The sequence below is a fragment of the Ursus arctos genome, unplaced genomic scaffold (genome assembly GCF_023065955.2).
Source record: "Ursus arctos isolate Adak ecotype North America unplaced genomic scaffold, UrsArc2.0 scaffold_19, whole genome shotgun sequence".
NCBI classification, from domain to species: Eukaryota; Metazoa; Chordata; class Mammalia; order Carnivora; family Ursidae; genus Ursus; species Ursus arctos.
In genome coordinates this window covers 2,191,817-2,208,614 of record NW_026622863.1, presented here as the reverse complement: position 1 = coordinate 2,208,614, position 16,798 = coordinate 2,191,817, and the positions used below count along the sequence as shown (strand labels likewise).

Here is a 16,798-nt window from a genome sequence, read left to right as displayed (position 1 = left end):
AGACAGAAATAGTGCCAGGTCCCAGGTTCCTCACATGCCAGTCATCACAGTGGACATTTCTGGGAGGCTGGGCTGGATGAGGCACCTTTGCTCACTGACTGCTAAGCAGGAGGGTGGGTCAACCTAGGACACAATGTGCCAGAGGTAACTTCCACGAGGGTTCAGAAAGAACCCAGGTCATGCCTTCCGACTGCAGACGTGACCCACCCGACCCCCTTGACAGCCCAGCCAGCTCCTCACGCCTGCTCGTACACACTCCCGACGAGCCCCCTTGTCACCGGTCTGCACTCGAGCAGGTCAGGCTCTGGGCCTGATGACAAGAACAAGGTGGGCGTTGTCAGGAGCTGTGTCCAGTCCTTGCACACACCCTGAAGCACACTAGCTAGGTCCAGGCGTCTCCGCACGGGCGCCAGGATGGTCTCCACGGGACCAGCAAACACTTTGGCTGCACGTCCACAGTCTGACGGGTTAGGAGCGATCCCATAAGCAACTTCATTTCCTCTGCTCCCATTAGGTTTTGTTAGAAATTGTGCATCTGCGGAGACTCAGGAGCAGATCTGCTCCAGGCAGGCAACACAGACACGTGGAGGGTTCAGAGGGGTGGGAGTAACAAGGGAGTGGTGCCGTGTCCTTCTGGGAACGTGAAAGTGCCTTTAGTGCAAGCAGGTATGTGTGATGTCTTTTCGATAAGACATTCACTTTCCACCTCAGCTCAGCCTATCAGCAGAGATGTGTACAGTACGGCCCAGGGAAATTTCCAGACTCAAGTAATGCCAATCGAGCGGGGAATCAGGTTCTAAATAACCAAGTGGTGCTACTCACTTCTGCCCAGTGTGGGTATGCCATATGATTTTTTTAACTCACATATGCTGTTACAATGTGACTAATGAAATCTAGAAACAAACCACTTACAGTTAATTCTGGAACAGAAGTGTTTTAAGGCTTCTATCCTGTCCTCTCCCCTCAGCCTCAACAAACGGTAAATACTAAAATGTGCATCACCGGAGTGGTCTTGCTGGTACTACCCAAAAACCCCAAAGCTGCTGCGGAATCCCGGCCCACGTCTGCAGCCAACCCGGGGCCACGGCTCAGGTGTGGCCTCTGCTGTGGCTGAGCCACAGAAAACAGCCAAGGTAAGAAAACAGCAAAAGCCAAGGAGGGCAGCTTGCTCGTAACACCCAAGCAGTCCTTGTGCCCGGAGTTAGAGGTCCCTCTCCATGCAGCTTCTCGGCCGTGCTCGCCCACAAAAGCCAAAGCCAGCAGGAGGTACGTACGGCAGGTGTAAACATCTCTGTACTCCATGTGCTCGTAATCGGGAAGAATTTTCATGAAACGTCCCGACTTCACACGAGGGTTTATACCTGAACAGACACAGCAGGGAAAGGGTAAAGATGGCTCTGCTTCCAGGATGGTATGAACAGTTTCCATGACTCAAACACCCTCCCTCACGGACAGCGGACACTTCCCGTTACACATGCAGCCCCCAGGGCCTAAGGATGCAAGCATTTGCCAGGGTGACCTGTCTTCCTTTAACCAAGAGCCACACCAGAAACTCAGGAAGATGGGAAAGCTCAGGACCCTTCTTTCTCGACAGCCACAGATCAAGGGAGCACACGGAGCGGGGAGAGCCGAGAGGTGGTGGCTGGGGGATGTTTTGGGAACCCCTGTGCCTGACTGTGGTCTCTCCCGTACACCTGGCATTCTCCATGACCTCTGCTGCGTGTGTGGTATCTGATTAAGGGCAAGGTTTGCCTGCCTCCGAACTCGGGCCACCTTACTCTTGAACCCGTCTATGCCAGGAACCAACCTTGATTTTCTGCCACCACCCATTCCAAAAGCTAAGTAATTTTCTCCCAGATGAGGCCTTCGGAGCAAATTCACAAAAACACGGTTCCTGCATCGTGAGCATGAAAATGGAAGCTGGCTCTGACTGGGGCGGATTCAACACTTGCAGACACTGAGTAAGGTCATCGTTCTGTGGATTTTGCAACGATTTTTAAGGGGTCAAGATTCAGTAGTGAAAAGCAATCTCCACATGTCCTCCTGCGCCTGTCCATGTCCCCAGCATTCCAGATGCACAGGCAAGCATGCTCACCTCGCCCTGTCCTTGTCCCCGCTCCCTCGTCCACCCCCAGCTTACCCCTGGCCACGCCATCTGCTGCTCACAGTTACTGCCCACCTGCCTGCCCACCTGTGCTCCACAGGACAGCATTACTGAGCTGAGCTCCATGGGGGCCTTAATTCCCACGTCTGCCCCCACACCTGGCAGGTGTCAGCGCCTGCCTTCCTCCAGGTGCTGTTCGGAATGCTTACTTCTAAACTCCTAAAGAGAATTCTGCCTTCAAGTTGCTTTCAGGTGGTATTGTCCAACGACCTAACAAACGCAAGCAGTCCAGTCATAAAATCTGACATAGTGGATACTCCTAGAAACCAGGTGACCACCCAGAAAAGCCAGGACACCTGTGTGTCATGTGCACATACACACAGGTTGTTAGGACAGAACTGGGTCCTGCTCCAACACCAATGCTGTCGGCCAGCGTAAGTCCCTCCAATTCCACACTCCGGCTGTATTTATAATACTGAGTTCTGGGCAAGCATGGAGGAACCAAGGGGGGAGCCAGAGCCACATGGGCACCCACAGAATGGAAGGGGGGAAGCAGGGGCAGAAGTGGCTTTCTGCCTCTGGAATCTGGGCTTTGCAGACTGCAGAGAAGCACTGTCTGGCTGTGGAGATGAGAAGACAGGAAGGGATCAGGCTTTCAGGACATGGGACCACTACGGCCCCCTAGACCCGTGTCCCCTGAGACACGTCTTCCTGGGTCGGTGGAAGGTGGAGCGGAAGCAGGAGAAGAAAGCACAGGCAAGCAACAGCTAACAGGTCCTGAATAGCCAGCCTTGCTCTGGGGGCCAAGGGCAAGGATAGGGTCAGGAGGCAACTGCCGAGCTGGGAATGGTAGCTGGGGCAAGGACGATGAAGCCCAAGGCAAGGCCTCTGAAGGGCAGGGAAAAGCAGGGGGCTGGGCACGGCAGGGCAGAGGGCATGGCGGAGCCCCCAGGAGCTGTGCAGGTCGTGAGCACACTGACCCCCCAGAGAAAGGGCCATGAAGAACCTCCAGCCTGCTGACAGGAGAGCTCCCCAGTGTGAGCAAAGCCTACTCGGAACCACCACCTCCCAATCCCAAGCTGCCACAATCACAATGTGGAGAGAAGCCTCTGACGGGGCAAGGAACTGACGGGACGACAAAATCGGCCACATCCGAGGAGGGAGCACCGCCAGTGTCTCCTGAGGAGCCGGCCCTACATGGAAACCCCATGCTCCCCTGCAGCCACATGAAGGAGGGGCATCTCAGCGGGAGAACCTGAGTGACAGACCCGCTAAGAAGAGGGACACGGGGAGAGGCTGCAGCCGGCGCACCCAGACCCTGGAGGGGCTGGCCAGGGCTTCAGGTGGCTCTCCGCGACCCGCCTCCCCCTCAGTCCTGAATCGGAGGTGTTCCCACTCCCGGGGGAGGCGTTTAGGAAGGAGTGCCACCGGCTCTGCTTTCAGTGGAGAACATTGCAAAAGAATGTGAAAAATGAAATCTACCAAGACAGATTTAAGATGAAATCTTAAGGTCTTTTTAAGATTTTATTTATTTTTGATTGATTGAGCATGAGGAGAGGGAGAAGCAGGCTCCCCACTGAGCAGGGAGCCAGGGAGCCCGACTCAGGGCTCAACCCCAGGACCCTGGGATCATGACCTGAGCCGAACGCAGACACTTCACTGACTGAGCCACCCAGGCGCCCCCTTAAGGTCCTTTTAAGAGCAGTGAACAATCCACTTCAGGCCGAAGAGAACTGGTCCCCATCGTCTCTTACTCTGTTCTTTGATCCCCAGCCCCGGGGCTCTAACACTGCACAAAGCAGCGCCGAGGGGTGAACCCACAGGCTGCTCCCTGCAGGTCGGTGCCGGGGTGCAGCTCCTGGGTGGTGTCAGTGTGAACAGAGATCTTCATAGCCTCACGCTAAAGGGGCACCGAGGAAAGACATCTGGGGCTGGGGGGACTCAGAGCACTCAGACAGGGTGTGTCACTGGTGACTCTGCAAAGCAAAGGAGCAGAGAACAAGAAATGGGGGTTGGGGGGCTCAAGGTGGGGACAAGAGGCTGAAGGGCAGACGGAGCCCCAAAAGGGGGAGCCTGACATGGGGCTGCAGGCAAGTGGCCGTGGAAGCCTACAGGAGTGGCCACACTTCCCAGGGAAGCTGCTGTCCACGTGCCCCTCGGGCTGCGGGCCCAAGATCCAGGGAAAGGGATGCCTCTGGAAATACCCCAGGGTTATTCCCAGTGCAGCCACGTTTCTCAGATCTAAGGGTTCTCCACACCTAATAGAAGACACCATTATCTGTGACGGGCTGAAAAATAAGGACGGGACACCGCCAGAGATGGAGATGAGACCCCCTTGTGTCAGGGCTGCTGCTCCCGGCGCCGTCCGCGGAGCACTAGCTACGACTCTCAGAAGGTGTCGAGAGGCAGCTGTGGACCGCGGGTCACACTCTTTGCACTCCCATCGAGGGTGCTCACTCTGCTTCTGCCTTTGAACACAGGGGACCATGGCCGGCAACAGGTTCACTTACGCTTGGCATAGACGTCTCTACAAGACACGCCCGTGATGTCCAGCTTCCTCAGGTTCTCACAAACGCCATACTCTGCAACAAGAAACATTTGCTGGAGTTCACAGTCAAGAAGTCACGAGGCAGCAGAAACAGACAGAGGGCGGGGAAGGACGGTGCATGCCAAAGCCTTGGCCCTGTCTTCAAGGCGGAGTCTGTCCCTTGCCGTTACACACACAGTCAGCACCGGCACTCACCGGTGAGGCCATGATTCTATGTTTAGACCACACCTGACAAAACAACAATCCACGCTAACACGATAAGCTCCAGAAGCCAACCTGCACAAACCCCAAATCAGACAATCCCCAGCTTACGAAGAGAGTATGGCACAAACTCAATGGTCAGGAAACAGCACGTTCCCATGGAAATGAGATCATCCTTGGTGTCAGGGTCTCACGAAGGCCCCCTAAACCCACACTGCGTGGCTCACCAGGCTACTGGTTCTATGAAACAAAGCCACGAGCCCATGAGGGGAGACCTGGGTGAGAGCCTGGGTGAGGGTCTGGAAGGAGGAGCTGCACATCCACATCCCTTTGGCACCAGGCCCCTAGACCCCAGCCAGCGGCGGATATCCTGGATGCCCTCCCCGCCTCCCTGTCCTCACCCTCACCCAGCTGAGGGCACCCTCCTGCTTCCTCCTCCCTGTCCCTACCCCACCCCACTTCTCCAAGTCACCCACCCCAGCTTCCCAGCTGAAACCTCGGGTCCTTCAGGTCGGGTCCCAGCAAGGCTCTGCAAGGAAAGCACCATACTGAAGTAATCACCACGAATCCAACTGCCTGGGGGGCCAAGAGCTAACAGTGACTGCACCTGCCTGCTACCAAGCTCTGCATGAGCCAGGCACCGCTGGCAGGCCTGACAGCTGCTACTGTCTTCGCCCATTTCAGTGAGCAAGAAAACGTGCAGAGGCCCGTGGCCTGCACGAAGGAGCAGAGCTTGTGGTGCGGAACCCAGAGCTGAAGCCTAAAAGGGGCACCTCATAGTGGTGAGCAGAGCCCCCGCTGCCCAGGCCCTCACACCATCCCCACCAGGACTCTCTCTGCTCATCCGGGGTGCAGGCGTTCAGCTGCGGCTTCCCAGGACAACCACCTCCGTGACCAGCACTGTGCCCCCATCACAGGAAGGGACGCCAAGGCTGGGCAGGGCTGGCATCTCAGCAGTCCGTCCGAAACGCGGATTCATGCAGTGTGGCCAGTAGTGGCCGAGTGCTGTCCCCTCACGTGTCACTCCAGATGGTGCCTAAATCCTCGCAAGGTCTGGTCTTTTATTACCAGCCCTAACGCTTTTATGAACTGATGGGATTCCAACAGTACACAAGCAAAGCTCCAGAGGCACAGAGGAGAGAAGGTATTTGGGGCGAGTGTCTCTCCCGATGGGGCCTGCCCACAGAAGCCCCGCTTTCCCTACCACCTCTGCTGAGGAACAGACGTGACATTAAAGACTCGTAAGATGTAAATCACGGCCTTGCTCACTATCAGGCAAAAAAATAAAAAGCATATGTTTTATCCTGCTGCCAAGAAAAAATGTGGACTCCATTCTGGAGGATAATGCAAGTCGTAGGAGCCTGTGAGGACAGACGGATGAAACACACCGTCTGTGTGTCTGGGGCAGGGACACAGCAACACCCGCGTGCAAGGGGTCCCCAGCATCGGAGAGAACACAGCTTGTCCAAACCCACCTCACCCGTGGACCAGCTGAATGGGCCACCCTTGCCCTGGCCAGCAGAACACACCGGAACAACTGGTCTACCCCAGTCTCACTGAGAAGCACTCTGCTCTGTACAAACTCTCTTCGCCATCTCCTGCTGGCTCTGTGACGCCCATGCTGGCCAAGTGGCTCCTCCTGAAACACCCAGTCAGCAGTCACTACTCTGGCTCGCCATAAATACACTTCGGCTTTCTCTTGTGCAAACAACGCACTTCAGAATTGTTACCACATAACGACATCGGTGCACCGGTTCGTTCCTGGGAGGCTGTGAAAGGACAGCTCCCTTTCTCGGTTCCAGCACACTGCTGGTGCTTGCGGTAACAGACAAGGACAGTCTCTTACTGCCTCGTTGATCAAGTGGGGTGACTGCAGGGGGCAGGGGTCCTCTCCTTTGTAATATGTGCAGTGCTGCAGGCAAGACACCGTGACTCTCGGTGCCAATGGTTGGATACGGGGCACAGCCCTGAAAACGCATCCCGGTGCGCTCCCGTGGCTGACGGCACCTGAGGTCTACCCGGGCCTTTGCGAGGCATGCGTTTTGTTGCTTAGTCATTTCTCTGGGCCCAGGCTGTGAAGGCTGGTGACCCGGCTTATGATTTTTGGATCAGACTCCAGCGCACACTCCAACCTGACAGAAGCAATGCTTCTGAATGGCTCTAAGGGTTTCAGCCGGGAGGCGGCCTCATCATATCTACACATATTGTGTCCAGAAATGCTCCCGTGGCACAGGATATGAAGTTGCACAAGCAGACGAAGCGTCCACAGAAACACTGTGGACAATCAGAAGAAAAGCAAAACTAGGGTGGAGCGCTGATAAATAGAGCAATCCTTGGTCGGTTTTTCTTAACGTTTCCAAATGGTCACCATAAATCCACCAAAGCAGAAGAATGTCACTCTGACCCAGCCGTTCCTACGAGAATTGTCGGGTGTTTTCCACCTAATGGCAAAATCTTTCTTTTAAAGAGGGGCTAAGAACAATGCCACATCCTCCAATTGTTCTGTAAACGGTCCCAAAAGCCATCAAGGGAAACTGTCCTTAAAATAGCTTGAAGGCCTGTGTACTCACCAGCACCGTGTATCTTCCCTTCCAGAACAACCACCCAGTGTGAACTCTACCCTCCGGCACAGTTCCTGTCCCCGGTGACTGCAAGTGAGCACACAGCCCATGCCGCCTACAGATGCTTCTCAATCCAACACTGGATTTGATGTTACAGGCTGTCAATCCAAAAAGTTTCCTTGGTGGGACGTCCGGCTGGCTCACTCGGTGGAGCGTAGGACTCCTGATCTCAAGGTTGGGAGTTCAAGCCCCATGATGGGTGTAGAGATTATGTAAATAAAAACTGAATCTATTATATAAAGGAGCTTAAACAATTCTTTTTTGGAAGTATTTACTCCAAAGATAACAAAAACAAAACAAACCAAAAAGCTGGGAAGGGAGAAACATGGGTAAGCCGGACTTGGGGGAATTTATAAAATGAAATGGTCATGCTGTGGAGAACAGTATGGGGATGCAGAATTACCCTAGGATCCAGCTACCGTTCTACTTATGGATCTAGCCCCCAAAGAAGTGAAAGTGGGGGCTCAGATACTTCTACACCTGGGCTCACAGCAGCACTCCTCACAAGATCCGAGAGATGGAAGCAACACAAGTGTCTGCGGGCAGATGGGCCCATCAACACAACGTGGTGCATCCACTCAAGGGAATGTGATTTAGCCTTAAAAAGGAAGTAAACTCTGTCACCTGCCGCAGTATGGATGAACCTGGGGAACATGATGCTCAGGGAAATAAGCCAGTCCCCAAAAACAAATATACTGTATGAGCACCTCCATGAGATACCTGGACAGTCAAACTCACAGAGACAGACAGCACGGGGGCTGCTGCAGGGGGGAGGGGAGCTGGTGTGTAAGGGGACAGAGCTGCAGGTGAGCAAGATGCACCAGTGCTGGGGGCGGGGGGGGGGGGGTGCGCTGCACAACACCGTGAATGCACTGAGCTACTGAATGCCACAGAGCCATACACTTAAAAATAGTCCAAACGGCAATTTTTGCTGGATGTATATGTTACCATAATAAAAAAAAATGAAACTGCCACTTCAAATATTCCAGTCGGAAAATTTCCAAAAAGCTATTTGAAAAATGTTTTGCCAGGAGGGAGGAACAGCCTAGTACTTTGGCCCAGTCAAGTCAACACGTAAGCGGCAGCCTCTTGTGACCTAACTGCCCGGGGCTGCCAAGCGCTCTTCACTCTTTCCTGTCCGAGAGCTCGGGGCTGCATGATGGGCTTTACCAAAAACTCCCTGTCCTCACAGCACATGTCTGAACATGCACTAACTCTGGTCCGTCTCTGTGGGTGGGAGCGGGTTAGAAGTTTTCTCTCTCTCCCTTCCCACTGCAGGAAAACCCAGCAGACACAGCTCTGCTTCTCGAGGCTCCTTCCCTGGAGGAGAAGGTGGAGATTCAGGGACACGGGAGCTGTGGCAGCCAGGGCTGAGATGTGCACACGCATCGGAGTAGATAATGTGACAAAGAAAGTGAGTGTGATTCTTCATGCACTGCGTGGGTACCAGGAGGCTGCCTCAGCGGGGACCTGGTCTCATTCTCCCAGTAAATGCCAGTGAGGAGGGAGAGCGGCCACACTGGACAAGCGCAGCACAAGACACTACCGGCAGTGAGTCTGTGGGCCGACAAGATTCATCTGGAAAGGGAGGTTCTCTCCCAGCCCTGAAGGGAGTCGGGTGGCAGAGATGGGAGTCCACAAGAAGAGTCTTAGGTAGAAAAGCAGCCTGGGCTATTCACCTGCGGGGTGCCAGCACAGGGGTACCTGGAAATGCAGGTGGGGGTCCAAGGAGGCCACTGCACCACTAGGTGAGTCAGAGGCAGGAGGAAAGGACAGGGTGACCCAGACGTAGTACTGGGCAAGCAGGAGGGGGCCAGGGAAAAGAAGGGCTGGAGCGCACACCAGAGGCTTTCCTACTCGCTCTGCACTCACAGGGTCCTCTAAATAAAATTAAAGGGCAGTTTGATCAGAAAGACTGATTTGTGTTTGTACTAAATTAGGGGATAATTACACTCCTTAATAAAATAGGGTTCACACTTTAACTTCTGAGGCTAAAAAAGAAGTCAAAGGCAGTGGCAGGGGCTAGCAGGAGAGGGGACCTCCCCCAGGCGGGATGGAGGGGTTGGACTACCAGCCCCCAGGCTTCGCAGCACAGCTGCTGGGTGCCGATATCCAAGAACACCCTTAAACCCCTATGGTTCTCCAGCACACTGCCCTACTCAGCTATTACCGTAACTGCATGAAGCGCTTTTTGTTTTTTTTTAATAACATAGCAGATCTGGAGAAACACTCTGCAGCCACCGCATCTTAGGATGGAAGACCGTAAAACTCAGAACCTGGACCCGCCCACAGTGTCTCCTATTCAACACCTGGACTGTTTGGGAGGCTGAACAAACAGCTCCCCAGGATGGCTGAAACCACCTACAAGATTAATGTGATTCGTTCTCAACAAACTCAGGCCACATGAAGATAAACAGTCTCTGTGCCAACAGACACCATGAGAAGCTGCTCTCGTGCAGGGAGAGGACTCCCAGGGCAGGCACCTGCTGGCCAAGGGAGACCGATTCCCGCTAAGGCCCATCTGTCACCCTGAGACACCCACCCTTCCTGAATGCACACACACCCGCTATAGGCTGCCCATGTATGAGACCAGGAGAGAAGTCTGTGAGCCTGACTCTGCCAACACCTCCCCCTGGACGTCATCTAGTATTTCCAACACTTCCCTGCTCCTCCACTGATGCTCCACGTGCAGGCCTGGCCGGCTCCAGTTCACCAGCCTCTCCATCGCCACCGGGTGGACAGTGATGGTATCGCTGGCAAAGGATGCTGACTCATGGGTTCCAAATCCTGCCCATCTCCGGAAAGGGCCTTCGTTTTCGAGAGGACACTTGTTCCTCTGCAAAGTCCCAAAGGCAACCTTGTGTTTGCATGCCCTTTCCAGCCAGAAAGACAAACCCAGAGCCTCAAATGCATTACGTAATCATTTCATAAACACAGGAAAACAGTGACAATGGCAGTGCCTGGTCGTCTAACAACCAATCAATTTTTTTTGGCAGGGTACTATTGTCTGTCCAATTAAATATGGCCAGGGAGAAATCTTTACTCGATGCTGTCTGGGTACCAGGTTCACTTTCTAGCTGTCTTTTTTAAGGTGGAAATAAAGTCTCAAAAATGCTCCCCTATGAGGCGCCACTGTCCTTTACCCTTTCCTGCTTTGCTAAGGGAAAGCAGCATAAGAGATTCGACTTGCAAAAATACAGAGAACTGTAGTCCTTTCAAGTGGCAAAGCAGAAGAAAAAGACAAAGGTTTTCCCTCCAGTTCTGAGATCCTGCCGCATGTGCAGGAGGGGGGCGAGTTTCCCCTTCGCGTGGTTGCGGCGTGTGTTACTACCACCTGAACAGCTCATCCACCTGCCAACAAAACCAGTGGGCTCAGCAAGGATCCGCTTTACAGGAATCATAAAAATCCCTAAAGCCAACCTTAAAACGAACAACTTGCCCAGTTCCCCTCTTCCCAAGACGACCATCCAATTTCAGTCTTATTTAACAAAAGCCACGTTTCTCATGTTTTGCATCAGCATATCATATAGGACAGAAACAGCATGTTGTTCTGCTTGCAAAAACAGAATTAAATACTGGTTTTTAATTCCTCATTCCTGTCGTAAAAATCCTACATTATTGGAAAAGAATTATTCCTAATTATGATAGACTTTAAACCCACTTTAGACTTACAACAAATCAAAATATTATACAAATATCATTCGGGGCGCCTCAGTGGCTCAGTCACTAAGCGTCTGCCTTCGGCTCAGGTGATGATCCTGGGATCCCAGGGTCCTGGGATCGAGCCCCACATCAGGCTCCCTGCTCAGTGAGGAGCCTGCTTCTCCCTCTCCCTCTGCTGCTCCCCCTTGTTTGTGCTCATTCTCTGACAAATAAATAAAATCTTTTAAAAAAATCATTCTGTGTGGCAAAAAAACTTAACATCAAGGGAAGAAATGGGCAAATTATGTATTATAAATTCAAAACCAGGATCTGACAGGTACTGAGCTGAACAATATGAAATTCTTGTGTCTGAATATTTAAAGCTCAGTGTGGAAGGGGAAAATACACGTATGAGCATTTCCTTTGTTTCTAATTTTGTCTTTTGTTCTTGTTTGAATATTTTGATTTAGAACTACGGTCTGAATGTAGGCTTCAAAATTCACCAAGTAAATGGTGAAGTATTAACAAAAGAAAAGCCTCGTCAGGGTCAAAGGCAAAATAAGGCACTTGGCTTCTACCCTCAGAAGTCTGAGAAATGATGACTTATTTATAGCCCCACATGCAAGTAACTGCAGGAGGCCGGCAGCCAAAGGAGTGATGCATCAAAAAAAGTGTTTACCCTCGCCCTGGCCTCCGCCTGCCCTGGGGGCTGGGCTTGGTTTGGTTTGTTTCCTGAAAGAGGATAAATACCACCTAGTTACGACTTTGCCCCAAAATCAGGAGCACAGACTTGACTTCTCACCAGTAACCTTCTTTCACCTGCCTAGAGAAATACCCCTAGAAAATATTTGACCCAACAGCTCCAGTATGCAGCAGGCTAGAAAGGCCAAAGTTCTATAAAAATAACTGATTTATTGCTAGGACACTGGAAATTGTGAGCTTCTCACCAAACATCATAAATATAGCCACCTCATTTTAAGTTTCTAGTGCTACCCTCTACCCCGACAAACTCACCCTATCATTTTAGGAAGGGCTCTCAAACACACATGCCTTGTCTGCCCCCTGAAAGTCAGTCATGGCCCCAAATTCTCTGAAGCAATAGAACACAGGTATACGCTCTTCTCTTTGCCACTCTCATTTTTGTAGCTTGTTTTCTGTTCTGGAAAATCCAATTATCAAAAGACAGAAAGCAAACATATAAACATGCATATTCACTAGTCTCACTCAACCTCCCAAGACACTAAAAACTGGAGCCACTATTATACCCATCAGGGCTGGACCAGACCCAGAAGTTCTGTTCCTGGACACCTGCCAGCCTGGGACAACTCACCCCCTCAACCAGCCTGAGACCCGCCGTCCTGCCCACCACGGCTGGGAGGGCTTTGGTTTTTACCTAAATGCAGTTGGGGCTTTGACCCTTCAACACTCACCTTCACCAAATGTCTAGTTCAGGAAAGATGAACTTTGGGAGCTAAGAGAACTAAGATCAGACCCATCCCATACCTGACTGTTCTTACATATGTAATGAGACTAACTCTATGAGACATCTATGAATACCACGTAGGATTACCAGGCATCCAATTTTTGACATAGACAAGCTGGAAATTAAGGCTACCAGAACGAACTAGCGAAGCTGAAGATCTACCGACCATCTTCATGACCTTGGGATGAAAATCATTACTTAAACCCAAAATACGTAAGGTTGATTAACACTAACTTTCACAAAAGTCATTTTAAATGAGGCTAAATAGCATATCACTATAGACTATTAAGGAAATGTCTTGAAATATGTTAAACAGAAATCCATCCAGACGAAATAAATAAAACTCACAAATCAGTAAGGAAAAAAAAGGGGCAGAAAGTGGGCAGAGTAAGGATAAGCAAATAAGGAAAATCCAAACTACCAATAATATTTTTTTAAATGTGCATCCTCACTAGTTACTGAACACATGCAAATTAAAATAATTAAAAATGGATCATTCGGAGTAGAGATCATTTGGCAGATACTGGACTGACTGGGGTAACAGAGCAGCTGGACCAGAAACTACAGCTGCTTTGTGATGAGATGGTGCGGACTGAACATTTGCATGTCACCTTTTGTGACTTGTCTGCTCATGCTTTAGTGTCAGGGGGCAGGCAGCTAAAATCACTGCTGGAACAATCGGGCAGTACCTAGTGAAACCGCAGGGCTCACAGCCCACCGCCCACAGCCCCAGCAGCACCACTCCTGCATGTACCCTATCTATATTCAACAGACAGGGAGACTGTACACGGTATACAACAAAAAAATAAGGGAAGGAACAAAGTGTGGTCTCTTCAAGTTATGAACCACCACACAGCATTTAAAAAGACTGAACCAGACACAAATGTATTCACATTAATGGAACTTAAAAAACGAGTTCACAAGGGAAAAAACCAGATGCACAATACTTACAGTATGATATGTTTCTAAAAATTAAACCATCACAAAATGTGATATCTGGGGATGTATACAAGCATATGTATACACGAGTAAATTAAACCCAGGACAGTGGCTGCTTCTTAGAATAAGAAGGGCAATGCTGGTCAGAAGTGACTTGATATCAGCTGAGATGTTTTCCTTAAAAAAGGTAGAGGGGGGCGCCTGGGTGGCTCAGTCGGTTAAGCATCTGATTTTGGCTCAGGTCATGATCTTGGGGTCCTGCGATGGAGTCCCACATGGGGCTCCTCACTCAGCGGCAGTCTGCTTCTCCCTCTGTCCCACCCCTGCTTGTGCTCGCTCACTCTCATATAAATAAAATCTTTAAAAACCTAAAAATGTTAAAAATGCAAAAAGATAAAGGAATCAAAAGCAAATATAACAAAAGAATTAACAGTTATTTATTGGGGGTGACTAGGAATATGCCTGTTTACCATTTTTGTCTTTCTTTTCTTTCTTTTTTTTTTTTAATTTCTCGTAATGAAAATTTTCCTAGTATGTCTGTCCGGCTTGGTGGACAAGATGCCTTGCTTCTAATGTCACACTGTCTCTTGCCCCGGGGAAAGCGGAACTGAGAAGTGCTCCCAGAGGCAAGGACTGCAGTCCTGCATCTGTCCCCCAACTTCCTTCAACATCTTCATCAGAATTTCCTGCACTTCCATTAGCAACTCTAAGAATGCACCCCGAACTCTAAACCCAGTGACTTTTAATCCATACCATACCTTGGAGTTTTTTTGATTACACAAATGTCTTCGTTACTCTCTGTTCCTACAGTTGAGCTAGACGTGTTCCAGTTCCCCAGAGACAAACCCACCAGAAACCACCACATAGGTCCAGCTGACCGATGGAGAAACTTCTCAAAGCACAATGGAACACCGGTGACGAATCTGGGTCTTACAAGTGTACAAGAAGCAAAACAAAGCAAATGAAAAGGTAGAGTTCACAGAAAACATGGAACTTTCTTTGCCTCTATTTTAAAATGTCAAAAGAAATGCACTTGCCACATATATGACAAAAGGATAATACTGCTAGTATTCAAGGAGATCTTACAGATTTGTAAGACAAAAATAGACCCTTCAAGAGACATAAACAAAAACACACAAATAAGGAATCACAAGAGATCAAATAAAATGGCCAAGAAGCCTCACAATAGAACATTACCATTTAGGGGGTGAGAGCTTCATATGTGTGATCTCATTTATCGCCCAAAGTGACCCTACGGGAGCAGCACTTCCCAAAAATACTTGGGAAGGTGAAGCATGCCCAGGATCTCAAAGCACATAAACTGAGCCTGGCCTGCAGACTTAAACTCCGGACTCCTGGCCACTGAGCTTCACTGCAGAGATTAAGATGACTGATCCCCTTGTTGCAGAGCATCTGGGGAAAGGCCTTCTCATGCACCTTCTCTGGGGATGCAGATGCCAACAGCTGGGCAATGGGCATCTACACCATCAGTGTGCATAGCCTACTACCCACATCCCTCCTCTGAGAGGAAGTGCACCCCAAGAAGATAATCTCAGAAGTCCTAGAAGGCACAAGTAAACATCACACATTTCTACAAAACTGCGCAAAAGCAACCCTGACAGCACTGTTGATGACAAGAAAAAACTGCAAACTCAAAAGTCAATCGGTAGGGGCCTAACTGGTCTGGTGGCAGATGTATGCAGTGGAATCCCACAAAGCGTTTTCATACTAAACTGTCTCCAGGACAGTATATATGGTATGATCCCGTTTAGGTAAAAATGTGTACAGGACTCTACATGCGCATAGGGAGACGGGCTCCAAATTCTTAAGAGTGGGTTATCTTTGATTGCAGGGGTCTCTGATGATTTTTACTTTCTTCCTGCTGTTCTGCATTGTTTGGATTTGTTTCCTACCCATCGTTTTTACCAAAATAGGAGACCTCATGAAATACCTGGGCTCTGTCAACGTTTAAACGTAGAGATTTAGACGCAGAGATTTAAACGTTTACACGTAGAGAACTCTGGATGAAGTAAACCTTTCCTCCTGGGATTTGTTACAAAACTATTAGCCACCCTCACTACTGCCACCAGCATCCCTGACAGGGAACTCAACCCCCTCCCGCACTGCCCGGCTCCACCTGCCCCTCCACAGCCCGCCCCTCAGGAGACCCTCCACACTCTCGGGCTCCGTCTGCTTCCCTAACCATTCGACTTCACCCCCTCCGCTCGCCTCAGCTCCGCCCCCCGAGGCCTGAGGACAGACGAGGATGCCCACAAGCGTCAGCTTACTCCCCGGCCTCAACCCAGACCCAGCCCCAGGGCAGTCACCTTCCAGTCTCCGCGGCTGAGGACGCCCCCACCCCTCTCAGAGCGCCCCCCGCCCCCAGAGCGGGTAGAGCGAGGCTCCCCGGCGCAGCCAGGACTCCACCTCTCGCAGACCCCGCGCCCCGGACTTGTGGGAGAGGTCCCCGGAGTCACCGCCCCCCGCCCTGCCGGGACCCTCCCCCTGAGGCCCCCGATCTGAGGCAGGTCCCCGTCCGGAGCCCTGGGGTACGCCCGCCCCCCGGACCCCCGCCCTGGCGCGCTCACCCTCCCGGCAGCGCCGCCTCCAGATGGTGTCGGTGTGCAGGATGCGCCGGAACTTGGTGCAGACCTGGGCCAGGCTGGGCAGGTCGGTGCCGGGCAGCGAGGCGAAGATCTCCACCAACAGCTCCGGCGGCAGCTCCAGCAGCGAGCAGCGCGGGGGCGGCTGGGGGCCCGCGCCCCGGCCGCCCAGCGCCCCGGACAGCGCCGCCGCGCCCGCCTCGATGCGCTCCTCCTCAGGGTCCGTGTCCGGCTCGCTGTCTGCCGCCGCAGTCTCGGCCGGGCCCCGGCGCTGCTGGCGGCGCCGGCATCCCCGCGACGGGCCCACACCGCAGAGACGAGCGCACACCGCCATGCCGGCGCGAGGGACGGCCGCCGCGCCGCCGCCGTTCGTGCGCAGGCGCCGCCGGAGAGCCGAGCCCCGCCCCCGGGAGTAGGGCGGGGAGCGCCGGGCCCGCCCAGGAGCCTCGGGCCACGCCCCCGCGCCGCTCGGCCCCGCCCACCACCCCGAAGGACCTGGACTACTGACCCGCAGCGGGGTGAGCTGACCTGCTCCCCGCGGCCCAGCCACCACCTGACTGACGCCTTCGGGTCTCAGGCCCGGGGTCCGCGCCTGGACGGAGCACGGGAAAAGAATGCTGCTAAAGTCGCACGACGGCAGCTTTTTGCCAAAGGAGG

The 16,798-nt window shown here is 52.1% G+C and overlaps 1 protein-coding gene and 1 long non-coding RNA gene across 5 annotated transcripts in view; one reads left to right on the top strand and one right to left on the bottom strand.

Annotated features, from left to right (window-relative positions):
- FBXO31 (F-box protein 31) overlaps nt 1–16,511 on the bottom strand; it is a 41,880-nt gene extending 25,369 nt beyond the window's left edge. Inside the window, exons 1-3 of one of the 4 annotated variants that reach the window (XM_026494642.4) lie at nt 16,127–16,511; nt 4,615–4,686; nt 1,275–1,361 (exon numbers count right to left, since the gene is read on the bottom strand). In XM_026494642.4, coding sequence (XP_026350427.1) covers nt 1,275–1,361; nt 4,615–4,686; nt 16,127–16,475 — 508 coding nt within the window. In that variant the 5' untranslated portion in view covers nt 16,476–16,511. Of the gene's footprint in view, nt 1–1,274; nt 1,362–4,614; nt 4,687–7,423; nt 8,620–16,126 lie in introns of those variants that run through there. The other 3 variants (XM_044382341.3, XM_026494643.4, XM_044382340.3) reach the window with 3 other exon arrangements.
- LOC130544073 (uncharacterized) lies at nt 8,620–11,369 on the top strand. The gene is made up of 2 exons (XR_008960025.1): nt 8,620–8,888; nt 9,691–11,369. It is a non-coding gene; the product is annotated as an uncharacterized LOC130544073 (long non-coding RNA).
- Nucleotides 16,512–16,798: the final 287 nt, after the last annotated feature.